Source organism: Pseudorca crassidens, chromosome 13 (genome assembly GCF_039906515.1).
Source record: "Pseudorca crassidens isolate mPseCra1 chromosome 13, mPseCra1.hap1, whole genome shotgun sequence".
In the NCBI taxonomy this organism is placed as follows: domain Eukaryota; kingdom Metazoa; phylum Chordata; class Mammalia; order Artiodactyla; family Delphinidae; genus Pseudorca; species Pseudorca crassidens.
The window spans coordinates 74,985,349-75,005,391 of NC_090308.1; the positions used below are offsets into that span (position 1 = coordinate 74,985,349).

Genomic DNA, 20,043 nt, shown 5'->3' on the forward strand with positions numbered 1-20,043 from the left:
CCCTTAGTGGGGAACTGGCAAGAATCAGATCTTTCCCAGGTCTAGTCAGGTACCTAGGCTGGGATTTCAGGCACAGGGAAATAAGAAAAGGACTCATTTATTAAAATATCAGTGCTATTTAATTATCGTGATTATTCTTCCCTTCATTTAACAGTTTTTAAAGGGCTTTCATAAATAACACTCATTTAATCCTTTATCTGTGGTGTCCCAATTCTAAAAATTGAGAAAATGAAAATTTAACAACATTATGTCTTGTTCAAGTTAAAGTACACGGAATCGTAGAGACTCACATCCAGCTCTGACTCCCAGTCCATTGTTCTTTCTTCCATGCCAAGCTGCCCTTAGAGTAACAAGTGGACTTGATCTTGAAAATGAAATAGACACCAGTTATAGTATTGGGCTACAAGAGAACCCAGAGCAATAATTATGGCTTCACAGTGAGTCACAGAATTTTTACGTGTTCTAGTAGCTCACAGAATTCAGGGTAAATATCATTTCCTTCGTTATTTTAGACTTGCCAGGTACAAAAATAGAACAAAAGAAAAATACTTTTTGAAAAAATTTTAGCATCATTTCTAATTATGTTTCTATTTTCAAATCTGGATCTGTAGTAAAATTTATTTGGGGAAATAGAGTTAGGTAAACATACATGTTGGATATTGTAATAAGTTGGTTTGAGTGCAGTTTTGTTATATCTACACTGAACAATACACTTTAAATGTTTTCTCAGTTGTAAACTTGAGCTGTGTCAGATTCAAACATGAGATGTTTTCTCACCAGTATACCAGGAAAGAGGCGTCCATAGGCATTTTAATTTTTACCTCTGTTCACTTTTACCACTTTGTAGCTTTGTGACCTTGGTCAAGTTATTTTATCTCATTGAATTTTAGTTTTCTCTTATAAAATGAAATAACCTTATGTGCTTAATACATGTAATTTCCTCTTTTCTTATACCTTCATACTACTACTACTTCATTTCAGAATATACTTTGTATCTTACTAACCCACTCTAAAAGTCTGATCGCATCAAGTCCTTGCTTACATTCCCACACACCCGATATTAATTGCTGTTTTCTCTCCTCTTGTGGCAATGCCTTTCATATATCTCATAACATAACATTTTCTTATTTGTTCAGCAGGATTGAGCATCTTTATATGCCTAGCATTGTTCTAGATTTAGGATTAGAATGTTAAGATGGATAAGAAAATTCATGCTTTTGAAGAACTAATAAGTAGTGGGCTTCCTTTCTATATTGGGCTGAGTACTAAGGTATGTACACAGTCAGTCCTCCGTATTCCTGGATTCAGCATCTGTGGAGTCAACCAACCCCGTATAGAAGATATTCGGGAAGAAAACCCCAGAAAGTTCCAAAAAGCTAAACTTGAATTTGCTACTTGCAGGGAACTATTTACATAGCATTTGCTATTACATAGCATTGTATTAGGTGTTTCAGGGGTAGTCTGGAAAGATTTCACATAGGAAATATGGAGATGCCATTTCTCTTGGTGCTTGAAGGATGTTAGCATTTATCACATTTGTACTTGAAGTGGTCAAAAGCTCCAAAGCATAAAGGTGTATATCCTATTACGAGAGTAAAAGAGTCAGGTAGTCTCATATCACTGGTGTGGGTGAGAATTGATGTTGGAAAAGCAGGATGGGTTAAAATACACCAAGTTCCTCCCTACTTCAGAGCTTTTGTATTAGCTGTTACCTTCTGTCCAGAGTGTATTTCTAGCTCTTCACATGGGTGACTAATTCTTTTTTTTCTTCAAGTCTCACTCAAATGCTTTTCAAAGTGGGCTCTTTTGACTTTTCTGACTCACCATAGGTAGTTCCCATTTCTCTCCTTCCCCATTTTCTCTATCTCATCACCTTCTTTATGTTGACAACATTTTTTCCCAATCTTCATTTGTGTATGGGTTTATCATTCAGTTTCCCCATTAGAATGTTAGCTCCCTGATGGTCAGGGACCGTGATGTATCTTGTTCACCACTGGATCCTCAGTTTCTTGGTGTAGTTCCTAATACATAATGGACACTCAAGAATTTGTTGAATAAAGCAGTAAAGCTTTTTGAGAAAGTGGGTAATCAGATTTGCCTTTTTTAAAAGAAGATCTAAGATGAAATCCTTCTTTTGCCACTTACTAGATATATGACTTTGAATAGTTATTTTGATTTTCTTATCTATAAAATAGAATTAATAATACCCATGGGATTGTGGTGTTGTAATGATTATATGAGTACCTGAATCATGGTAAACACTAAGTAAAAGTTATGTCATCATCATTATCGTTATTTTTAATGAAGATTGAAGGGGGCATGTTTCCTTTTTTTTTCTCTCTCTCTTTCCCGTCATTCACAGTTGCTCATTTTAGGTCTTTTACTCAAGCAAAATTAATGTTTAATTATGGACTCAAAGTGAGGTTGGTAAGTAACATGGTTTGAAATATCCTTAGCATTTTTGTGGTTTACATAGGACTGAACCAAGTTTTAAGTCAGCAAGCAAACCAGGAGATCAGCCCACTGGACAGTATGATTCAAAGACTACAACAGGAGCAAGACCTGAGACGTTCTGGTGAAGCAGGTATCAGTAATACCAGCCGTTTAAGTAGAGGTAAGCAGTGATTCTTAAGTGAAATATTTAAAAAATTGAAGCAGTCTAAACCTACAGCAGTAGAGAAGCAATTAAACAAATATGGTAAATCCATTATGTGAAATATTAGGCTGCCAAAATGATCATGGTTTTGAAGAATATTTAATGACCTAAAAAAATATTCTTAATATAAGGTTTCACACTATGGACAATGAGTTTATTAATGTATATATTCTTCCAAATCTCCTATAATAAACATGAATAATTTAGAAAAATGTTAAAAATAAATTTTTTCAATAATTTATGGAATACATTCAAAGCCACATTCTCGAACATCTCACCATCCTTAATGTTGTATATTATTAAACTTCAGAGAAAATTTATGAACCATAAATGTCCTTCGGTTTGTGTCTGTTTTTGCTTCTTATATAGTTTTCCCAAAAATACACAGTGGGCAATTTTTTTTTAAGTAATATTAGGTTTTACATCTTTGGAGCTTAACAGTCCATAGTCATGATTCATTAACTTATCTAGTCAACTGAATAGCCATGTTCTGTTTTCATTAAGCTTTTGCTTGTGGTTTAGCTCCTAATTTGGTGATGTGATTATCTGCCACAGCACTATGAAGTTTCATGTGGAAGACAGTATGGATTTTTTCCCCGGTGTGTGTGTGTGTGTGTGTGTGTGTGTGTGTGTGTTTCCTGTTAGAAACTAATGGAGAAGTGTGTCTAAATAGAACTTACTGTATTAATTTTTTCACTTAGGCTCTACAAGTTCTACCTCAGAGGTTCATTCACCACCTAATGTAGGACTAAGGCGTAGTGGTCAAATCGAAGGTGTACGGCAAATGCATAGTAATGCACCAAGAAGTGAAATAGCCACAGAGCGGGATCTTGTAGCTTGGAGTCGAAGGGTGGTAGTACCTGAGCTATCAGCTGGTGTAGCCAGGTAAGGAAGGGGAATTATGAATTTTTATGTACCACAGTTGTTTGTATTCATTTTGAATTACAGTCTTCAGAGTACCTTTTTAGCTCTAATTTGTTTTAAATTTATCTGCAGAGCTAATGTTTTAAACTATTCATGACTCTGGAGAAAAGTTAAATTTCAGTATATGTTCCTTTCTAGGATGATTCATGTAAATGATATGGGGGGAGTGTTAAGGTGAATGGGGGGGGAATTATAAATTTGGCTTGAACAAATATGAGATTTTACTGAGTAGCATATTTAAATCTTAGTTTGTCTTGTTTAACTGTATCTTAAAACACATTCATAGTTTGTTATAATTTATTTTTCTGTGGATTTTACGAATCATTCATACCGCATCATTCAGAGGCATAGTGAAAATACATTATTTATTGGTAATAGATTATATAAGAATTTTAAATCTTTTTTATACTTAAAAGTATACATATGTAAATTAAAAAGTATTGATTTTATGTAATCCTATTCTAAAGGTCATTGCTATGAGGGACGTTTATATCCAATTCCTTTTGATTCTTTATTAATGAAATACTCATGGATGAGGTCCATATGAGCCCCAACTAATACTGACTATATATTATAATACTGTACTATAACAAAAAACATAGGAAGATCAAATTTGATTTTAGGATTTCCTAGTTCTTAAAAGATAAGAGTAATTATATGATTAAAAATATTTGTAATCTGAATGTTTATATATATTATGCTTTTTTGATTGGACAACACTCAAATTTGTGTTAGGTTTTAGGATTATACACCTAAAGCTTGAATTTGAACCATAACTTTATCTGATGACAAATATATCCAGATGTTCTTTAGCTGTGTTCCTGTCTACTTTTTAATTCTAATGTTAAGGTTTGAAGAGGGTGCAATAAATAATACCCATCATTTTAAAAATAGTTCTAAAGGAGTAAAAAATAACACAAAAGAGTAAGACAGGAAATGAGCATATTTTATTATTCATACGGCTGTGAAGAACGTGACTTATATCTGCATGAACGTGTGCTTCCTAATACTGAACCCCAACGAAAGGTACCACTGGGCCACGGTATTTCTCCCCATGTGAGGCAGCTGGTTTGCTTCTTTGAAGTGCAGAGAAGAATGTATACATGGCAAACAGGGCATAGAACTGGGCCATGCTAAGCTGGATTTTCCTTCTAGAGCATCCTAATTAATTAGTTCACTCCTCCTCCCCTAGACAAGAATGAGTAAGGAGGTGAAAAGTGTCCAGGAGTGGGTTGCTCGTTGGTGGTGGAGGTCCCTGCACATGGAACAGTGGGGAAGATTTGTTTCTCTCCAGATATTTGTCACCTTTTTATCTCTCTTTCTTTGAGCTTGACCATTGAGCGTATGGTCCAGCGAGGCTGTGGCCATTACTTCAAAGGGTATTCGGCCTTCCTGGAGCTTTGCATTAAAATTAAATCCAATCCCATAGCCAACAAAGGATTAATATCTATTATATATAAAGAACTCTCAAAAGTCAGCAGAAAACAAAGCAATCCAATTAGAAAATTGGGCAAAAGCTATGAACAGACATTTCATCAAAGAGTATATACAGATGGCAAATAAGCACATGAAAAGATACTCAACATCATTAGCCATTAGTGAAACGCAAATTAAAACTTCAGTGAAATAATCTATGTACCTATCAGAATGGCTGAAATACAATGACAGCACCAAATGCTGGGAAGGGTGTGGAGAAACTGGATCCCTCATGCATTGCTGGTGGGAATGTAAAATGGTGCAGCCACTCCGGAAAACAGTTTGGCATTTTTTTAAAAACCTAAACATAGGACTATCATATGATCCATTGATTGCACTGTTTGGGGATTTATCCCAAAGAAATTAAACTTATTTTCACACAAAAACCTGTACACAAATGTGTAGCAGCTTTATTCGTAATAGCCAAAACCTAGAAACAACCCAGATGTCCTTCAGTGGGTGTATGATTAAACAAACTATGGTATATCCACACCATAGAATAAGACTGCATTAAACAGGAACAACCTGTTGATACACAACTTGATTGAATCTTCAGGGAATTACGGTGAGCAACCAGTCTCAAAGGTTATGTATTAATCCATTTGTGGACTACTCTTGAAATGACAAAAGTATAGAGATGGAGAACAGATTAGTGGTTGCTAGACATTGTGAAGAGGAAGGGCTGAGGAGGAGAAGAAGGTGGCTATGATCATTAAAAGGGCACCGCAAGGGACCTTTGTGGTAATGGAAATGTTCTTTCTGTATCACTGGGCCAATGGATACACAAACGTACACATGTGATAAACTCGGACAGAACTAAATACAAACACACACACATGAGTGGAAGTAAAACTGGGGAGCTCTGAATATCAGTGGGTAGTATCAATATCCAGATCCAGGTTATGATGTTGTACTATAGTTTTGCAAGATATTACCATTGGGGGAAGCTAGGTAAAGGATACAAGGAACCTCTTTGTATTATTTCTTAGAACTGTATGTGAACCTACAGTTATCTCAATAAAAAAATTTAATTAAAAAAAACAAATTAACAAACAAAATTAAATCCAAGGGCATTCTTTTCACAAGATTCAAGTTCACTCATTTCCATTCAGAATCTTGACCAGCCTCATTAGAGATTCTGCAATTAAGTATAAAATGACCCAAGTATACCCAAGTAATAAAATGTCAACATTATAGAGCTCTTCCAGGTTCGAATATTAACTCCCTTCCAACTGTGATATCTCCAGGGAAAAATTAAAGTTCAGAGATTAAATACCCTTCCAGTTCAAAAACCTTAAAGTTTTAAGGAATTAAAATTTTTAAAGAATTCTCTTGTCCTTGTGAGTCCAGGTTCCATGAAGTTAAAGTTCACAGTTAATGTTCCTCAAAACTTCTGTTGCTCAAATTCAGCTTGATACCTGGATAGAGTTGAAGTTTTTTCAGTGGCTGAAGCCTGACCTGCCTTTCACTGGAGAGAATGTAGTTCTTTCAGGGCTTCGGGAGTTAATGTTAGTTCTACCTCAAGGGTCTGTTGTGCCTTATTTTTTTTTTTTTTTTAAATTCCAGCTATCTGTATTGCACATAAGATTATCACAGCATAAGCCCAACACTGACATAAGTTTTGAAGAATAAATAAATTCTGTTTTTAATCCTTGGAGCAGTTACCTTAAGAGTAACCGTGTTCCCAGATCCTAAAACTTTATTTGCCAAAGACTATAGTAGAAACAGTAGTATCTAGTTCAAGTGGACAGAGTCTGTCTTTCCAGTATTCCAGTCATTTAATGCTCAATGTCCAGAGCTCACAATCTATGAAATTAAACTCAGAAATCTTTATCACATGCCTCATCTGAAAAGAAGGCATCAGGAGTAACATCCCCTCACTGATACCTAACATTCCCTTTGGGGAGAAATCAGTTATAAACATTACAGATTATATGTGGCTTTTAATTCTCGTTCAGTAGGCAAGAAGAATGGAGAACTGCGAAGGGAGAAGAAGAAATAAAGACTTACAGATCAGAAGAGAAAAGAAAACACTTCACAGTTCCAAAAGAGAATAAAATGCCCACCGTCTCCAAGGTAAATAGTAATTACTTTGATGTTTAATATTTGCTTCATAAGTACAGTGACTATTTTTGTAATTAAAGGCCTGTTTGTAATTAAACATGTTAATATTATAGACAGGATATTTAACTAATGAAATAAAGTTAACATAGCTAATTCTCGATTATCTTTGGATTATCTTTAAATCTTTAATATTACATTTCCTACTTTCTAGCATACCTTTTCCCCAAATGCCAATTGTAATATGCCTGTTAAATCTAATAAATTACACCTTAAGCCTAAGCAAGATCTTTTTTTTAGTTCTGCCATTGGTGGCACACTGTAAAACAGTGTTCTGGTTTTTTTTTTGTCCTACACTTTTTTTTTTTTTTTTTTTTTTTTACTGTTTTGCACCTATTTGTTATTGCAGGTAATTAAGACAGCTGTGCTGCTATAAATAATAGTTCTCATTTTCTCCATTAAGATAGGTAAATTGTCCCTACTAGTTTGCCCTGTTGGTTTGTCTGTCATCCTACTCTGGAAAAACTTTTCAGTCCAGTGGATTTCAACTGGTTATGCCCTAATCTGGGAGAGATAATGTACTTAACCTTCTTGAGTGTCAAGGGTTGACGGGTCTCTAGACCCAGCTTTGTGCTCCTTCCTCTTATTTGAGTTCCTCAGACCTTCTAAAGTAGTTTCCTTTATTACAGCTACCTTTTCTGTTTTGTGACTCTTCAAAGGACTCAAGTAGTCCTTTGCAATTATTTTATGTTTTCCTTTACTAAGGGTATCATACCTTGGCATCAGTAGGACCCTACACTGCTACAGTTTCTGTTAGTATAATCTGAAATAATCTTTTCATTTTTAGGTTTTTGTTGTTGGTGGTGGTGGTGGGTTTTTTCATGGTGGCTGGAAAGCATACCCTTTTTTTGGTATCCTTTGCTCTGAATCCAAGGATGTGGGGACATAATTCATATAATGATTGTGAGCTTCTATTGGCTGCCACTTTTATGGATGGAATATGGTAATATCTGTAAAAATTAAAAGGATGTGCTTATCTTTTAATCCAGTAGTGGTACTTCGAAGAATATTTTTTTAGAAAGAAAAGAATTGATGTGAATGTATATACGTGTGTGTGCATGCAGATATTTATAGTGTCTCTGGTGGCAAAAACTGGAATAACTTCAGTGTTTATTGGTGGACGAAAGGTAGGATGTCATGACATATATATACCCATGGAATACTCTACAGCTTTTTAAAGAAATGAGTTAGAGCTCACTCCGTTGCCTTGGAGAAATGTTCATGATGTATTTGTTAAGTGAAAAAAAGCAAGTGGGACAGTAGTGTTTATAACATACAAAAAACATTTGTTTTTCAAATTTTATGAGACTGGAGAAAGGTTTGAAAGCACCTCCTGTTGATAATCACAGATGTACAAGTTATGAGATGCTACCTTGCATTATTTTTTTTCCTCTAATAGTAGCGGGTACTAACTGTGCAGGGGGGTTGTATAAATTAATACAAAAAAAACTGGTTAGAAAGCAATTATAAAGTTGATTTTTGATAATAGGTTTGGTCCCCAAATTACAGTGCCTTAAATTTACTTAATTTCTCTTAAATATTTATTTATTCCCCTTGAGGGAAATGTATTTCTCTCAGATTTAAAAGCCTCGGTAGGTGGTCAAGATCTGGTTTGATGCCCTCTGTGTTGAGAACTGAAGCTCTTTAAATATTTCTGATTTTCTTATGTTTGAATTTGACTTCATGCCTCAAGATGTCAGCATTTTCATATAAGGCTGCAAGATGGAAGATCATATCAGTGAGGAAGGTGCAGAGGGTACATACATATGCTCTCCTGAGGAAGGTTTTTTGAAGTTGTTCTGCAACATTGTGCCAGATATCCCATTGACCAGAATTTAGTCACATGAAATTCTGACAATGAAAATTTCATTTTCTGTGCAAGAAGCGGGGAACAGATGTTGGTTGACAACCAGCTTTTTCTTACACATTATATATTAAGGCATTAAAAACATGTTCTTTGACTTGGAATTTATTCTAATGAAATGCAAAATTGTGGATAAAGCTTTACAAAATGGAAAAAAAGCAATTTTTAATGAAATAGATTTGTGTAGATAAATAATATTTAAATGAAAGAAGCAAGATCCATTACATTCTTAACAATAAATTACTCAAAGCTTATGAGATTATAGTTGAATATTATTTCCTTTTTTACATATTTTCCCAAATTTTTGCAAAATTACAGAACCCTTCAGTAATTCTTTTAGAGAGAATCTGTGTGGAGTAAATCTTGTATCCTTGTATGTGAAAATGTCTTTTATTTCAGTTGGCTTTTACAAGTTAACAGCCCCAGCAAGAGTAGAGGTAAAGTGCAGGGAAGAAGTGACAAGACTGTGGGGAGGGAACTGGAGAGTGGAGGTGATGGAGAGACAGAGACTGGTTGAACTCAGGTTTGCAGTATTATAGGTCTTGAGGTACACAGCCCCATCCCCCCATACACATACAGAATCTTTTTTAGGAGACAGGGCAATACCTAGATTTTTTCTTTTTCCCTCCCTTCCCAAGTGCCACCCAATACACTTGTGAAACCAGAGCCAAACATACTCAGATATTCAACACAGCATATTATTCTGAGAGAGATAAGAGAGGATATTGGAAACATGATGTAGCAGCAAGCTGTTTTGGAGAGGGTTCTGTTGGAGAAATTGGGATGAAACATCTTGTCTTTGAAATGGAGAACTCAATGGATGGGTTGAATAGAGGAATACAAAACACTGAGAAATAAGTTAACAAGCTGGAATGTCAAGTTGAAGAACTCTTCAGAATGCATCAACAAGGGATAAATTGATGGAGAGAAAGAGGGAAATGTGAAAAACATATGTGTATGTTTATGTAATGTGTATGTTGTATACACAGAGAGATTAGAAGTACATAGTAAAAAAAAAAAAAAAAAGCTTTATTTGGTAAGAGTCTTCAAAGAAGAAAAAATATACAGAGGGAGAGAAGAGTTGGAAAAATGATCCAGAATTTCCTAGAATTAATCTCTAGCTGAGCAAATGCGTAGCGTGCCAACTTAGAATAAGGAAAAAAAGAATTAAAACCCCAGCTAAGCACATTATAGGAAGATTTGGAGATATCTAAAACACAGAGTATTCTGAAAGTTTCTGGAGGGAAAAAGGGAACCACATGAACTTTAATTTGACTGATATTACACTTTTTGTTTGTTGTTAACAAAATGGATTCCACTGAGCACCCTACAGCCAGAAGAGTTAAGAGGAAATTAAAGAATCAACACCCACATTAGGAAAATCGTCTGCAACCCCAACACAGTCATGTTTTTGCTGATTTCTTACTGGAATGGTGACAACGTGCTGGAGCCAAGTGCTAACGTGCGGGGTTCAAGGGATGGAAAGTCACCCGTAAGGATGGCACTGCCAGTGGAACCATGCTGCTTTAAAACTCTGAATGGCATCCTGCCACCGACTTGTCTAATGGACAAGCCCTTGGTGCCTGCCCCTCCGGGTAGTATTGGTACTGTCCCTGTGGGCCAGTTGCAGATTGGGGTTCTCAAATCTGGCATGTGATCACCTTTGCTTCAGTCGTCATTGCAGCTGAAGTTTAAAAAAAAAAACAGTCTGTTGAAGTGCACGTGAAGCCTTGGGTGAAGCTCTTCTGAGACAATGTAGACCTCAGTGTCAAGAACGTGTCTGTCAGAGCTGCTAGCCATAATAGCTTTGTGGTTCTTGACAGCAAAAATAACCCATGAATGATGGAAGCAGCCAGCTTCACAGCTCAAATGATTATCCTGAGCCATCCAAGCTAAGTCAGTGCTGGCTGTGCACCCGTTCTGGATTGTACCACAGCTCAGCTCACACAGCTTGCAAGGTTGCTGACCTGAAGGAGAAGATTGGTCACTGTTCTGGGAAGGGGCTTCTGGAAGATGGCCTCAAATTCTTGAAAGGTGGTGGTGCTGCCTGCCGTTGATAGGTTCCTGGCAAGCCCCCTTGTGTGTTGAGAGCTCCTCTGACTGTCGCTTTGCTGTTCGTGACATGAGACAGGCAGTTGCTATCGGTGTCGTCAGATCAGTGGACAAGAAGGCAGCTGGAGCTGGCAAGGTCACCACGTCTGCCCAGAAAGCTCAGAAGGCTAAATGAATATTATCGCCAGTACCGGGCACCCCAGTCTTAACCAGTGGTGGAAGAACTGTCTCAGGACTGTTTGTCTCGATCAGCCATTTAAGCTGAATAGTAAAAGACTGATTGATAACAATGCATCATAAAACCTTGAAGAAGCAGAGAATGTTTTGTGGACCATTCGTTTTTCTGTATGTGGCAGTTTTAACTTACTAGTTTTTAAATCAGTACTTTTTAATGGAAACAACTTGACCAGAAATCTGTCACAGAATTTTGAGATCCATTAAAACAAAGTTAATGAGAAGAGAGAAAAAAAAAAAGTGAGGATATAACTATAGGTTCAAAGGACTGAGGATATAACTAATAGGTTCAAAATTATTTTCTGTCCACACTTCAAAGATAGTGTTCCTTTTTCTTATTGTATGATTTATTGCATGATATCTTGTATATATAAGTCTGATGTCAGTCTCTTTTTTCAAAGGTAATTTTTAGTATTTTCCTTCTATTTTTTTATATTCACAAGTTGGGGGTTTTTTTTCAGGTGTAAATTCTTCTTTTTGTTTAGTTTTTTCCATCATGTAACCATGTTGGACTTTCAGTTATTTTGATCAGTCTTAGTTGTTTTCTCATCTGCTGAAGAAGACTTTTTTCTCCCATTTGCCTGCAGCAGAAGAGAGCTAGTCACCTGGTGTCCAAGTCTCATAGTGATTGGTTAGCTTTGTGATCACCATTTTGTTTTCTAGTTTGCCTCTGCCTTATTATGTATGCCTCCCAGTCTGTGGTCCTCTTTCTTATATCTGTTCTATAGGTTTGGCGTAGGTACAGGAGAGTTCAGTGTTAGGCTTAGTCTGTTATTATGAATCCTCATCAGAAAAAAAAAGTTTTTATAACCTGTCAATCAGCAAGTGAATTTCAACATATCATAAACCTGTGTTTTAACTTAATGTTAAGATATTTGAGCTGGTACTATAGTTTAGTCTACTTATGGGATATCTTAAATATGAATGGGTTTTTTATCATTAAAAAATACAACTTTTAGGGCTTCCCTGGTGGCGCAGTGGTTGAGAGTCCGCCTGCTGATGCAGGGGACGCAGGTTCGTGCCCCGGTCCGGGAAGATCCCATATGCTGCGGAGCGGCTGGGCCCGTGAGCCATGGCCGCTGAGCCTGCGTGTCCGGAGCCTGTGCTCCGCAATGGGAGAGGCCACAACAGTGAGAGGCCCGCGTATCGCAAAAAAAAAAAAAAAAAAATACAACTTTTAAAGTAAAAGGTGTTCTTTAAGCATACTCCAGATAAATTTAATTTACTTTTTTCCAGAATCATACTCATGAACATTTCCTGGATCTTGGAGAATCCAAAAAGCAGCAAGCAAACCAACACAATTATCGTACGAGATCTGCATTGGAAGAGACTCCCAGACCTTCAGAAGAGATAGAAAATGGCACTAGTTCTTCAGATGTGAGAGCTCAGCACACTCATAGATTTCTGTTTCCATTTTTACTTGTTTTTTTTAATGTAACTTTTATTCTTTGCATTCATTGTTATATTTAGAGATGTAGCTCAAACATGGTTTGTCTAGGTCTTAAAATGATAGTGATAGTTGTAGGACCGTAGTGTGTGTTCTGGGCATGGCACAGATATTCATAACCTCAAGTCCACAAAACAAATGCATGTGAATTAATTATTCCCATTTTGAGGGCTCTGAAGTTCAAAGATGTTTAGATTACACATTTACCTAACTATTAAATGGTAGAGCAGGGATTAAACGCACGTTCCTTTCACTCCAAAACCAAGTTTTTGAAATGGTACCATGAAGCTCTAGTCTGTAACTATAACTGATCAATAGACATTTGACAATTTTGGTTAGTTTTTAATCTCTGTACCAATTTATAGCTTTCTCAATGTAAATTTTTAAAATATTCCTTATGTATAATTATTTCCATAAATATCATTGTCCCTACTAAATTATATATTCTTTCAGCGAAGGGAATCCATTTGCAGTCACAGATCAGTCTTATTTAGCAATTACAATGGTCTTCCTTCCCCTGTCGCACTCTCCCTATTACCCCTTCACTCACAGTTAAGTCAGAGACTCTATGATCTGAGATGTTGACAGCTACACATTTTTGAAGTCATGTTACGTTTTGCAGTGTTAGACACGTGTGGGGATTCTCCACATATATCCTCTATGGACAGGGCAATATTAGCACAAATCGAGAGTATTCTAACCATAATTTAAAAGTAAGTCTCCAGTGTTTTCAGATCCTTGTATGGCCAGAACAAAACGATATATTCAATCTGGCAAAAAAAGATAAAATATACTCATTATATAAACTTGACACATAACAATTTAGATATGCCACAGAATGTAAAATATATGTGTGCTATCTATTTGCATTATAAAATATTTATTTTTGAAAGATTTATAATATTACTCTTTTAAATATTAAGTTTCTATAAAATTTTAAAAATATTAATTCAGCTCAAAATGTATTTCCAGGTACGTCTGTTACGTAAGAAAATTCTACTAATTCTTTGATTTATCTTCAAAACTAATTTGTTTATGCCTTAAATTTGTAGAGGAGAATAATAAGAAAAGAATATCACCTTTGGCACAATATATTAGTTAAAAATGAAAGAATCCGGGCTTACTTGGTGGCGCAGTGGTTGAGAGTCCGCCTGCCGATGCAGGGGACATGGGTTCGTGCCCCGGTCCGGGAAGATCCCACATGCCGCGGAGCGGCTAGGCCCATGAGCCATGGCCGCTGAGCCTGCGCGTCCGGAGCCTGTGCTCCGCAACGGGAGAGGCCACAACAGTGAGAGGCCCGCGTACTGCAAAAAAAAAAAAAAAAAAAAAAGAAAGAATCCTGGGTTTTTGGTTCAAATAATTTGTACTTCCATATAGTACCTTTTTATTTTGTATTTGGAATGTAGAATTATGTTTCTGTTCTCCCCCTTTAAAGAAGTAATATACTAAGAGTGGGAATAATCAGATCACTTGTTTAGATTTTTTTTTCAGTTATATTGAGCAAAGATTAAATTTGCTAAATAAAATTTACTCTGGATTTTGATCTTTTCATATTTGCCTAGTTTTCAAAGCCCTGTGGAATAGTTATGTAATACATTCTTCATTTTTAAGCCATCAAAACAGGAAAAAATTTCTCCCCAAGATATAACATTTAATTAGTAAAAAAATACATTTCATTATCCTTGTGAAAAATGATCTGGATGTGCCCAGCAGTTAGTAACACTGAACCGTTCTTGTGTAGAGTGGGATCTAACCTTTGAAGTAAAATGACATGAGTTCAAAATAGGCTTTGCTGCTTATTAATTGTTCTGCCTTGAGTAAATTTCTTAGCCTGTTTAAGCTTTAGTTTCTTTTATTTAAATGACTGATTCTTATCACCAGCACTGTTTGTCTAGATCAAATGGGATGATATATACAAAGTGCTTAGAACAGTTTCTGACATATACTAAAAGCTTAATTAATGTGAGCTGGTATTTTTATTGGAGCAAGATTTTGTGCCCCCCCCCCCAAAAAAAACCAATTTTTATAAAGAAAATGGCTTCACAGGTAGTATCCTGTGTTAACCAGTGAATATTTACTAAAGAGAAATCAGAGTGTTTGGGTAGTTTTTAATCCTCTCCATTTGTATAAAATAATACCTGAGTTGGAATATCCTTTTTTTATATGATAAAGCTATTTTAATAATAATAATAAAAACATAAAAGTTCCTGAATTTAAGTTTCTCAATGCATCTATAGAAAAAGAAAACTTAAATTTTAAAAAAAGCCCAAGAAGTAAAGTTGATATCAAATATTAATTTGGTATCACCCAGTCTAGAAGATGTGTTATGAGGCTTTTTTAAAAAATGTTAATCCACCCAAGAGATTGCTCTGAATCCAGTATTAGTAAGTATTTTATCTTTGGATACACTTAATATTTGGATACATTCAATAATTTTTGTATAGAAATATGAGCCCTGTGTTTTACAACTAACTTAAATCAGGTTTTAATATAAATATCCTAATATGATTCATACTGTTAGATATCACTGATATTTTCTGTAATCATAGAATGTTATTCTGTAAAGCTATACAATAAAATATGTATTAACTATCTCTTAGGAAGGTGAAGTTGTTGCTGTCAGTGGTGGAACGTCCGAAGAGGAAGAGAGAGCATGGCATAGTGATGGCAGTTCTAGGTAATTTAATGAATTTTTATTCTTCCAAATGTAATGTAAATTCTTTAGAAAGCTGCCTTGATTCTTAATGTTAAATTCTTTTCTATCAGAAACATATTTCAGAGTCCCTTTGGTTTTAAAGTTGATCTTTCTTCAGAGTTTTTTTGTAGTTGTCCAAAATGTAGATTTCCTTTGACATGTTTTCGCTAGTAGAAAAAAATTTTTGGATATTGTAACTGGATCTACAAAATGATGCTTTTAACTTTTTCTTAGTTGATATTTTATCTTCTGAATGCTGTTATATTTGTAATACTGAACCACAAGCTAGCTTCATTACTGGCTTTGAGAAATATTTATGCATTAAATTATGAAAGTAATGAGATTTTGTAGAGTTAACTTTTTTTTAATGGAATTTGTTGAATGCTAATAATATTTTCTTCCAGCAATGAGAATAAACTTTCCCTTATTCCTGTTGTTCCCACCCCATTTGATCACGTAAGCGAGAATTCCTTCAGCTCCTTCTACTTACTGGTGATTCACATTGTTACAGGGCTTAATGGCCTTGGCTGACCTTGGCGAGGTCTCAGTAGCAAGAAGTAGAGCCTTTGGGAATGGTAATTATGTTTAGCCCCTGATAGTTATTCCCTGGCAGAACTAGCTCTTAACATTGCCAAAGAAACCAAGAGCCTGTATTTAAGAATTCTTTACCTCTTTTTGTCATGGACTTCCCTATTTCCACAGTAGTTGCTCCCAGTAATGATATGCAAGTGTTCATTGTTATGTCTGGTGGTTTTCTGTATTTGAAAGAAGACAGTAGAAGAAAAGCTCACTTTCTTTTGGCTCAGCAGTGGAAATAGAGTATAGGCATATATTGGTGATATCTCAGGTTTGACTCCAGACCACCACAATGAAGAGAATACTGCAGTAAAGCAAGTCATGTGAATTTTTGTTTTCCCAGTGCATATAAAAGTTATGTTTACACTATACTGTAGTCTGTTAGGTGTGCAGTGGCATTACGTCTAAATAAAATAATTAAACATTTAAAAACAGCATTAATCTGAAAATAATACTATTGGGAAAGTGGCACCGATAGATTTGTTGCCACAAACCTTCAATTTGTAAAAAACACAGTGTCTGTGAAGCACAGTAAAAACAAGGTATGCCTGTATCTCAAACCATGAAACAACATAGAGGTTCTTGTTTTGAAAAAGCAGTGTTGGCTTCAGCAGTTGGCGAAATTGTTGTAAAGTACATAGACCTCTGGGGTTTGTAGTCCGTGCTGGTGGCAGCAGATTTTCTGTAAGAGCTGAGTGCTCCAGAGAGTAACAACAGTGAGTATTTGGCGAGTGCCATTTACAGTGACCATGGCTGGGGTTAGAGTAAATAAATGCTCCTAAGTTGAGGATAGCCTAGGTGGCTATTTGCCCTGCAGATGTGTTCCCACATATCCAGAGTAGTGTCAGAAATATTTTTTATTTAAGTTCTTCAAAATCATTTTAAGTTTTAAAATGAAGTCATGAAATCATACTAGAAAACACCTTAATTATTTGATTCTTATCTGTGATGATTATTCTTAGGGAGATAATGGGTAAATTACCCATAAAGGACACTTGGACCAGAGGGACAAGGTAGTAGAATAAAACTCCAGAAAAATATGCCTTCAGTGTTATCAGCAATATGTTTAGAGGAGTGAGGATATACATCAGTAAATCTAGGCAACCTGATTATTGATTTTAACACAGTATAATTTAGATTCCATTAAGGTAATTACATTTATAAAACTATAAAATCAAGTAATGAAATATTCTCATGTACTAAAATTAAAACAGAAGATAACATAATTGGATTCTTTATTTTTGCAACATCAGTTTAGTAAAACTTAGGTCTGTTGAAGGTGAACTGAAAAGAAAGCTTGAGTTTCCAGTGAGATACAGCCAATGGCAAACACGATTGGTAGTGATACATAAAATATTAGGCCTGTATTTTTCTGAATCTTACTTTGCTTTGAGGCATAAGATACACTTAGGGTGTACACTGGAGATGCCGTGCGAAGTTGGCAGGAATAGTCTTCCCACTGGGTAGGAGGACTTCTGGCCCTGTCAGTTCGGTATCTAGCTACCGTGAAGGCATCAGGCCTCTACCATGGGCGTTCCCGTGTCAGGGGGCCCACCTCCCCTCAAAAAGGAATCCCTATGCTTCTTCCTCAGTGACAGTACCTCCTGTGCTATCTAGGGCTATCTTTCTGTTGTTGCTAGAATTGAGGAAAGTGATGCTGTGCTCCTCATTTTTGTATACTCCACAATATTTTGAACACGTGCAGCACTCAGAAATCTGTATGTTTGCTAAAATCATAGAAGGTACTTAAGTTCATTGTTTAACTAGCACTACGACCTTATTTATCTTAAAAATTTTTGGAGATACTTAAGTAAATTAAGCCTACAGACTTCTAAGAAACTATTTAGAAGATGAGTTGAAAGTTAGGAAATATTTTTAGTTCATTTAGTATGTACTGTTCTGTCATTACTTTTTATGATGATCTTTCTTTACGTTTTCATACAACAAAGTCTTAAAAGTGTATCTTGTCTGTGTATTTTTTAAATCTTTTCTTTCCTTCTAGTGACTACTCCAGTGATTATTCTGACTGGACAGCAGATGCAGGAATTAATCTGCAGCCACCAAAGAAAATTCCTAAGCATAAAACCAAGAAAGCAGAAAGCAGTTCAGATGAAGAAGAAGAATCTGAAAAACAGAAGCAAAAACAGATTAAAAAGGAAAGAAAGAAAGTAAATGAAGAAAAAGATGGACCAGTATCACCAAAGAAAAAGAAGCCCAAAGAAAGAAAACAAAAGGTTGATTTATATATATATATGTTTTCTATAAAAACAAAGCACGCATTTTAAAAGTGCAGCTGATGAACATAAACATTTTTCAGGTGTAAGAGCAATAGAAAAAACTCAGAAGTACGCAGTAGTAAAATAAAATATATTAAGATCTCTTTAGTTTCCTCAGGTTTTTAAATGTTTAGCATGTGAGAGTATTTACTTGTAGAATTACCATATTGTAAATATTGAGCACTTAATCGTATAACATGAGCAGATATTTTTCTTGAGACTTCAGTGGGATTTGTTTATTTATGTAAAAAAAATAATGCTACAAAACACACAGTTTATTAGTCTTTTAATTGCCTTTACTTTTCAACCATCCTTACTAACTGTTACTGCATACTGCTGTGGTAACAAGCCTTCATTAATTTACAGAGCATGTGAGCCATCACTAGTCCTTAGGTCAGTAGTACTGGTTTGATTACTACGTCTTTAGTCTGGATACTTTGAGACAGATCAGAAAAAGCAAGAGATGAATGTTATGCGAATAATATCTGTTAGCTGTTACGGAGTCGGAGTTCTTTAAAAACAAGAACTGTTTAAATTTTGCTCTAAAGTAAATGAAATACAAGGGACACGTTTTGTATTCCCCAGAAGATTATAAATTCGAGGCACATTTGGTTAAACAAATGGAGATTTTTTTAAAACCTCTGCCATTTTTAGAATCAAATAGAAGTTGTTATCTGTAGAATTAAATACTATACTAGGGAGACAGTAGGGTCTTTATCTTTAGAGAGCTTTGAAAAATTTTAGGACTACTTCTGTCTTAAGTGTTTATTTTATCTGCATCCATTGAGCACTTGTTTGTTTCAGCTTTATAATTATGGATTACTTTAATCTGCATTCCTCAGCCTACTATCCTTTTTGTCACCTCCTTTGCCTTTGTCTAGGGGATATTTACCAAAGAGAGTACCACACATTAGCCACAATATTTCTCTTCTTCCTTGTCAGTGATGATAAATGTAGGCTGACCTATTACTTTACATAGTAGACAGGTAAAACCGATTTAGTCATGTATCTGGCTAATGAGGTAAACTTTTTTTTCATCTCGACAGTTTTGATGAACTTTTGAGGTTTGCAGTGCTGCCTCACATAATTCTTTTATCCCAGGAGTGCAGTTTACTTCACCTGGTCCCCTTTTATTTGATGATTATCCATAAACTAATACCTCAGGCTCCTTCACACATGCTACATTTGGATCCACTGTTACTGTTTGGCATATTTTCATTTCACTGTTTTGCTTAAAGTATTACCCCAGGGTCTGTCTGCCACTAAATTTATGTGGGACAGATTTTAAAAAGCATAAGGTTAGGATGTTACAGGCTACTCCCTGTAATTTGGTTTTTGTTCACATGGTTTGTTGTCAGCCTATCAGTGAATCTAACAGTAGATAGAATTGTTCTTATTCCTTAGTCGTCTTATCTCAAGTAAACACAATATTTCCCTTCTTACGCATAGAGTTGTAGGGCTGAAAAGTAACTGAGACATCATTAATTAGTTGATATTTATTGCGTCTATGAAAAAAATGAAAATATTTTCCATATGATTGTTTGAATTAAGCAAAAAAAAAGAAGAAACAACCCAGTTAGGCAAATATAGAAAATGCTTATTAAAAAATAGAATTCTCGAGAGATACAGTAAAGTTATCTCAGATATTATCTGACATATATCCCTTATGCTGTTAGGAGCTCTGGAAATCAGAGCGATGAATTTTTATCTAGTGCCTGCAGT

At 35.5% G+C, this 20,043-nt stretch overlaps 1 protein-coding gene across 3 annotated transcripts in view; it reads left to right on the forward strand.

Annotated features, from left to right (window-relative positions):
• The window catches only part of PHIP (pleckstrin homology domain interacting protein), a 127,153-nt gene that overhangs the window by 71,538 nt on the left and 35,572 nt on the right, over positions 1-20,043 (forward strand). For 2 of the 3 annotated variants that reach the window (XM_067702731.1, XM_067702732.1), the window contains exons 18-23: positions 2,477-2,614; positions 3,358-3,541; positions 7,015-7,132; positions 12,564-12,704; positions 15,375-15,451; positions 18,048-18,279. In XM_067702731.1, coding sequence (XP_067558832.1) covers positions 2,477-2,614; positions 3,358-3,541; positions 7,015-7,132; positions 12,564-12,704; positions 15,375-15,451; positions 18,048-18,279 — 890 coding nt within the window. The remainder of the gene's footprint in view (positions 1-2,476; positions 2,615-3,357; positions 3,542-7,014; positions 7,133-12,563; positions 12,705-15,374; positions 15,452-18,047; positions 18,280-20,043) is intronic. The other variant, XM_067702733.1, reaches the window with a different exon arrangement.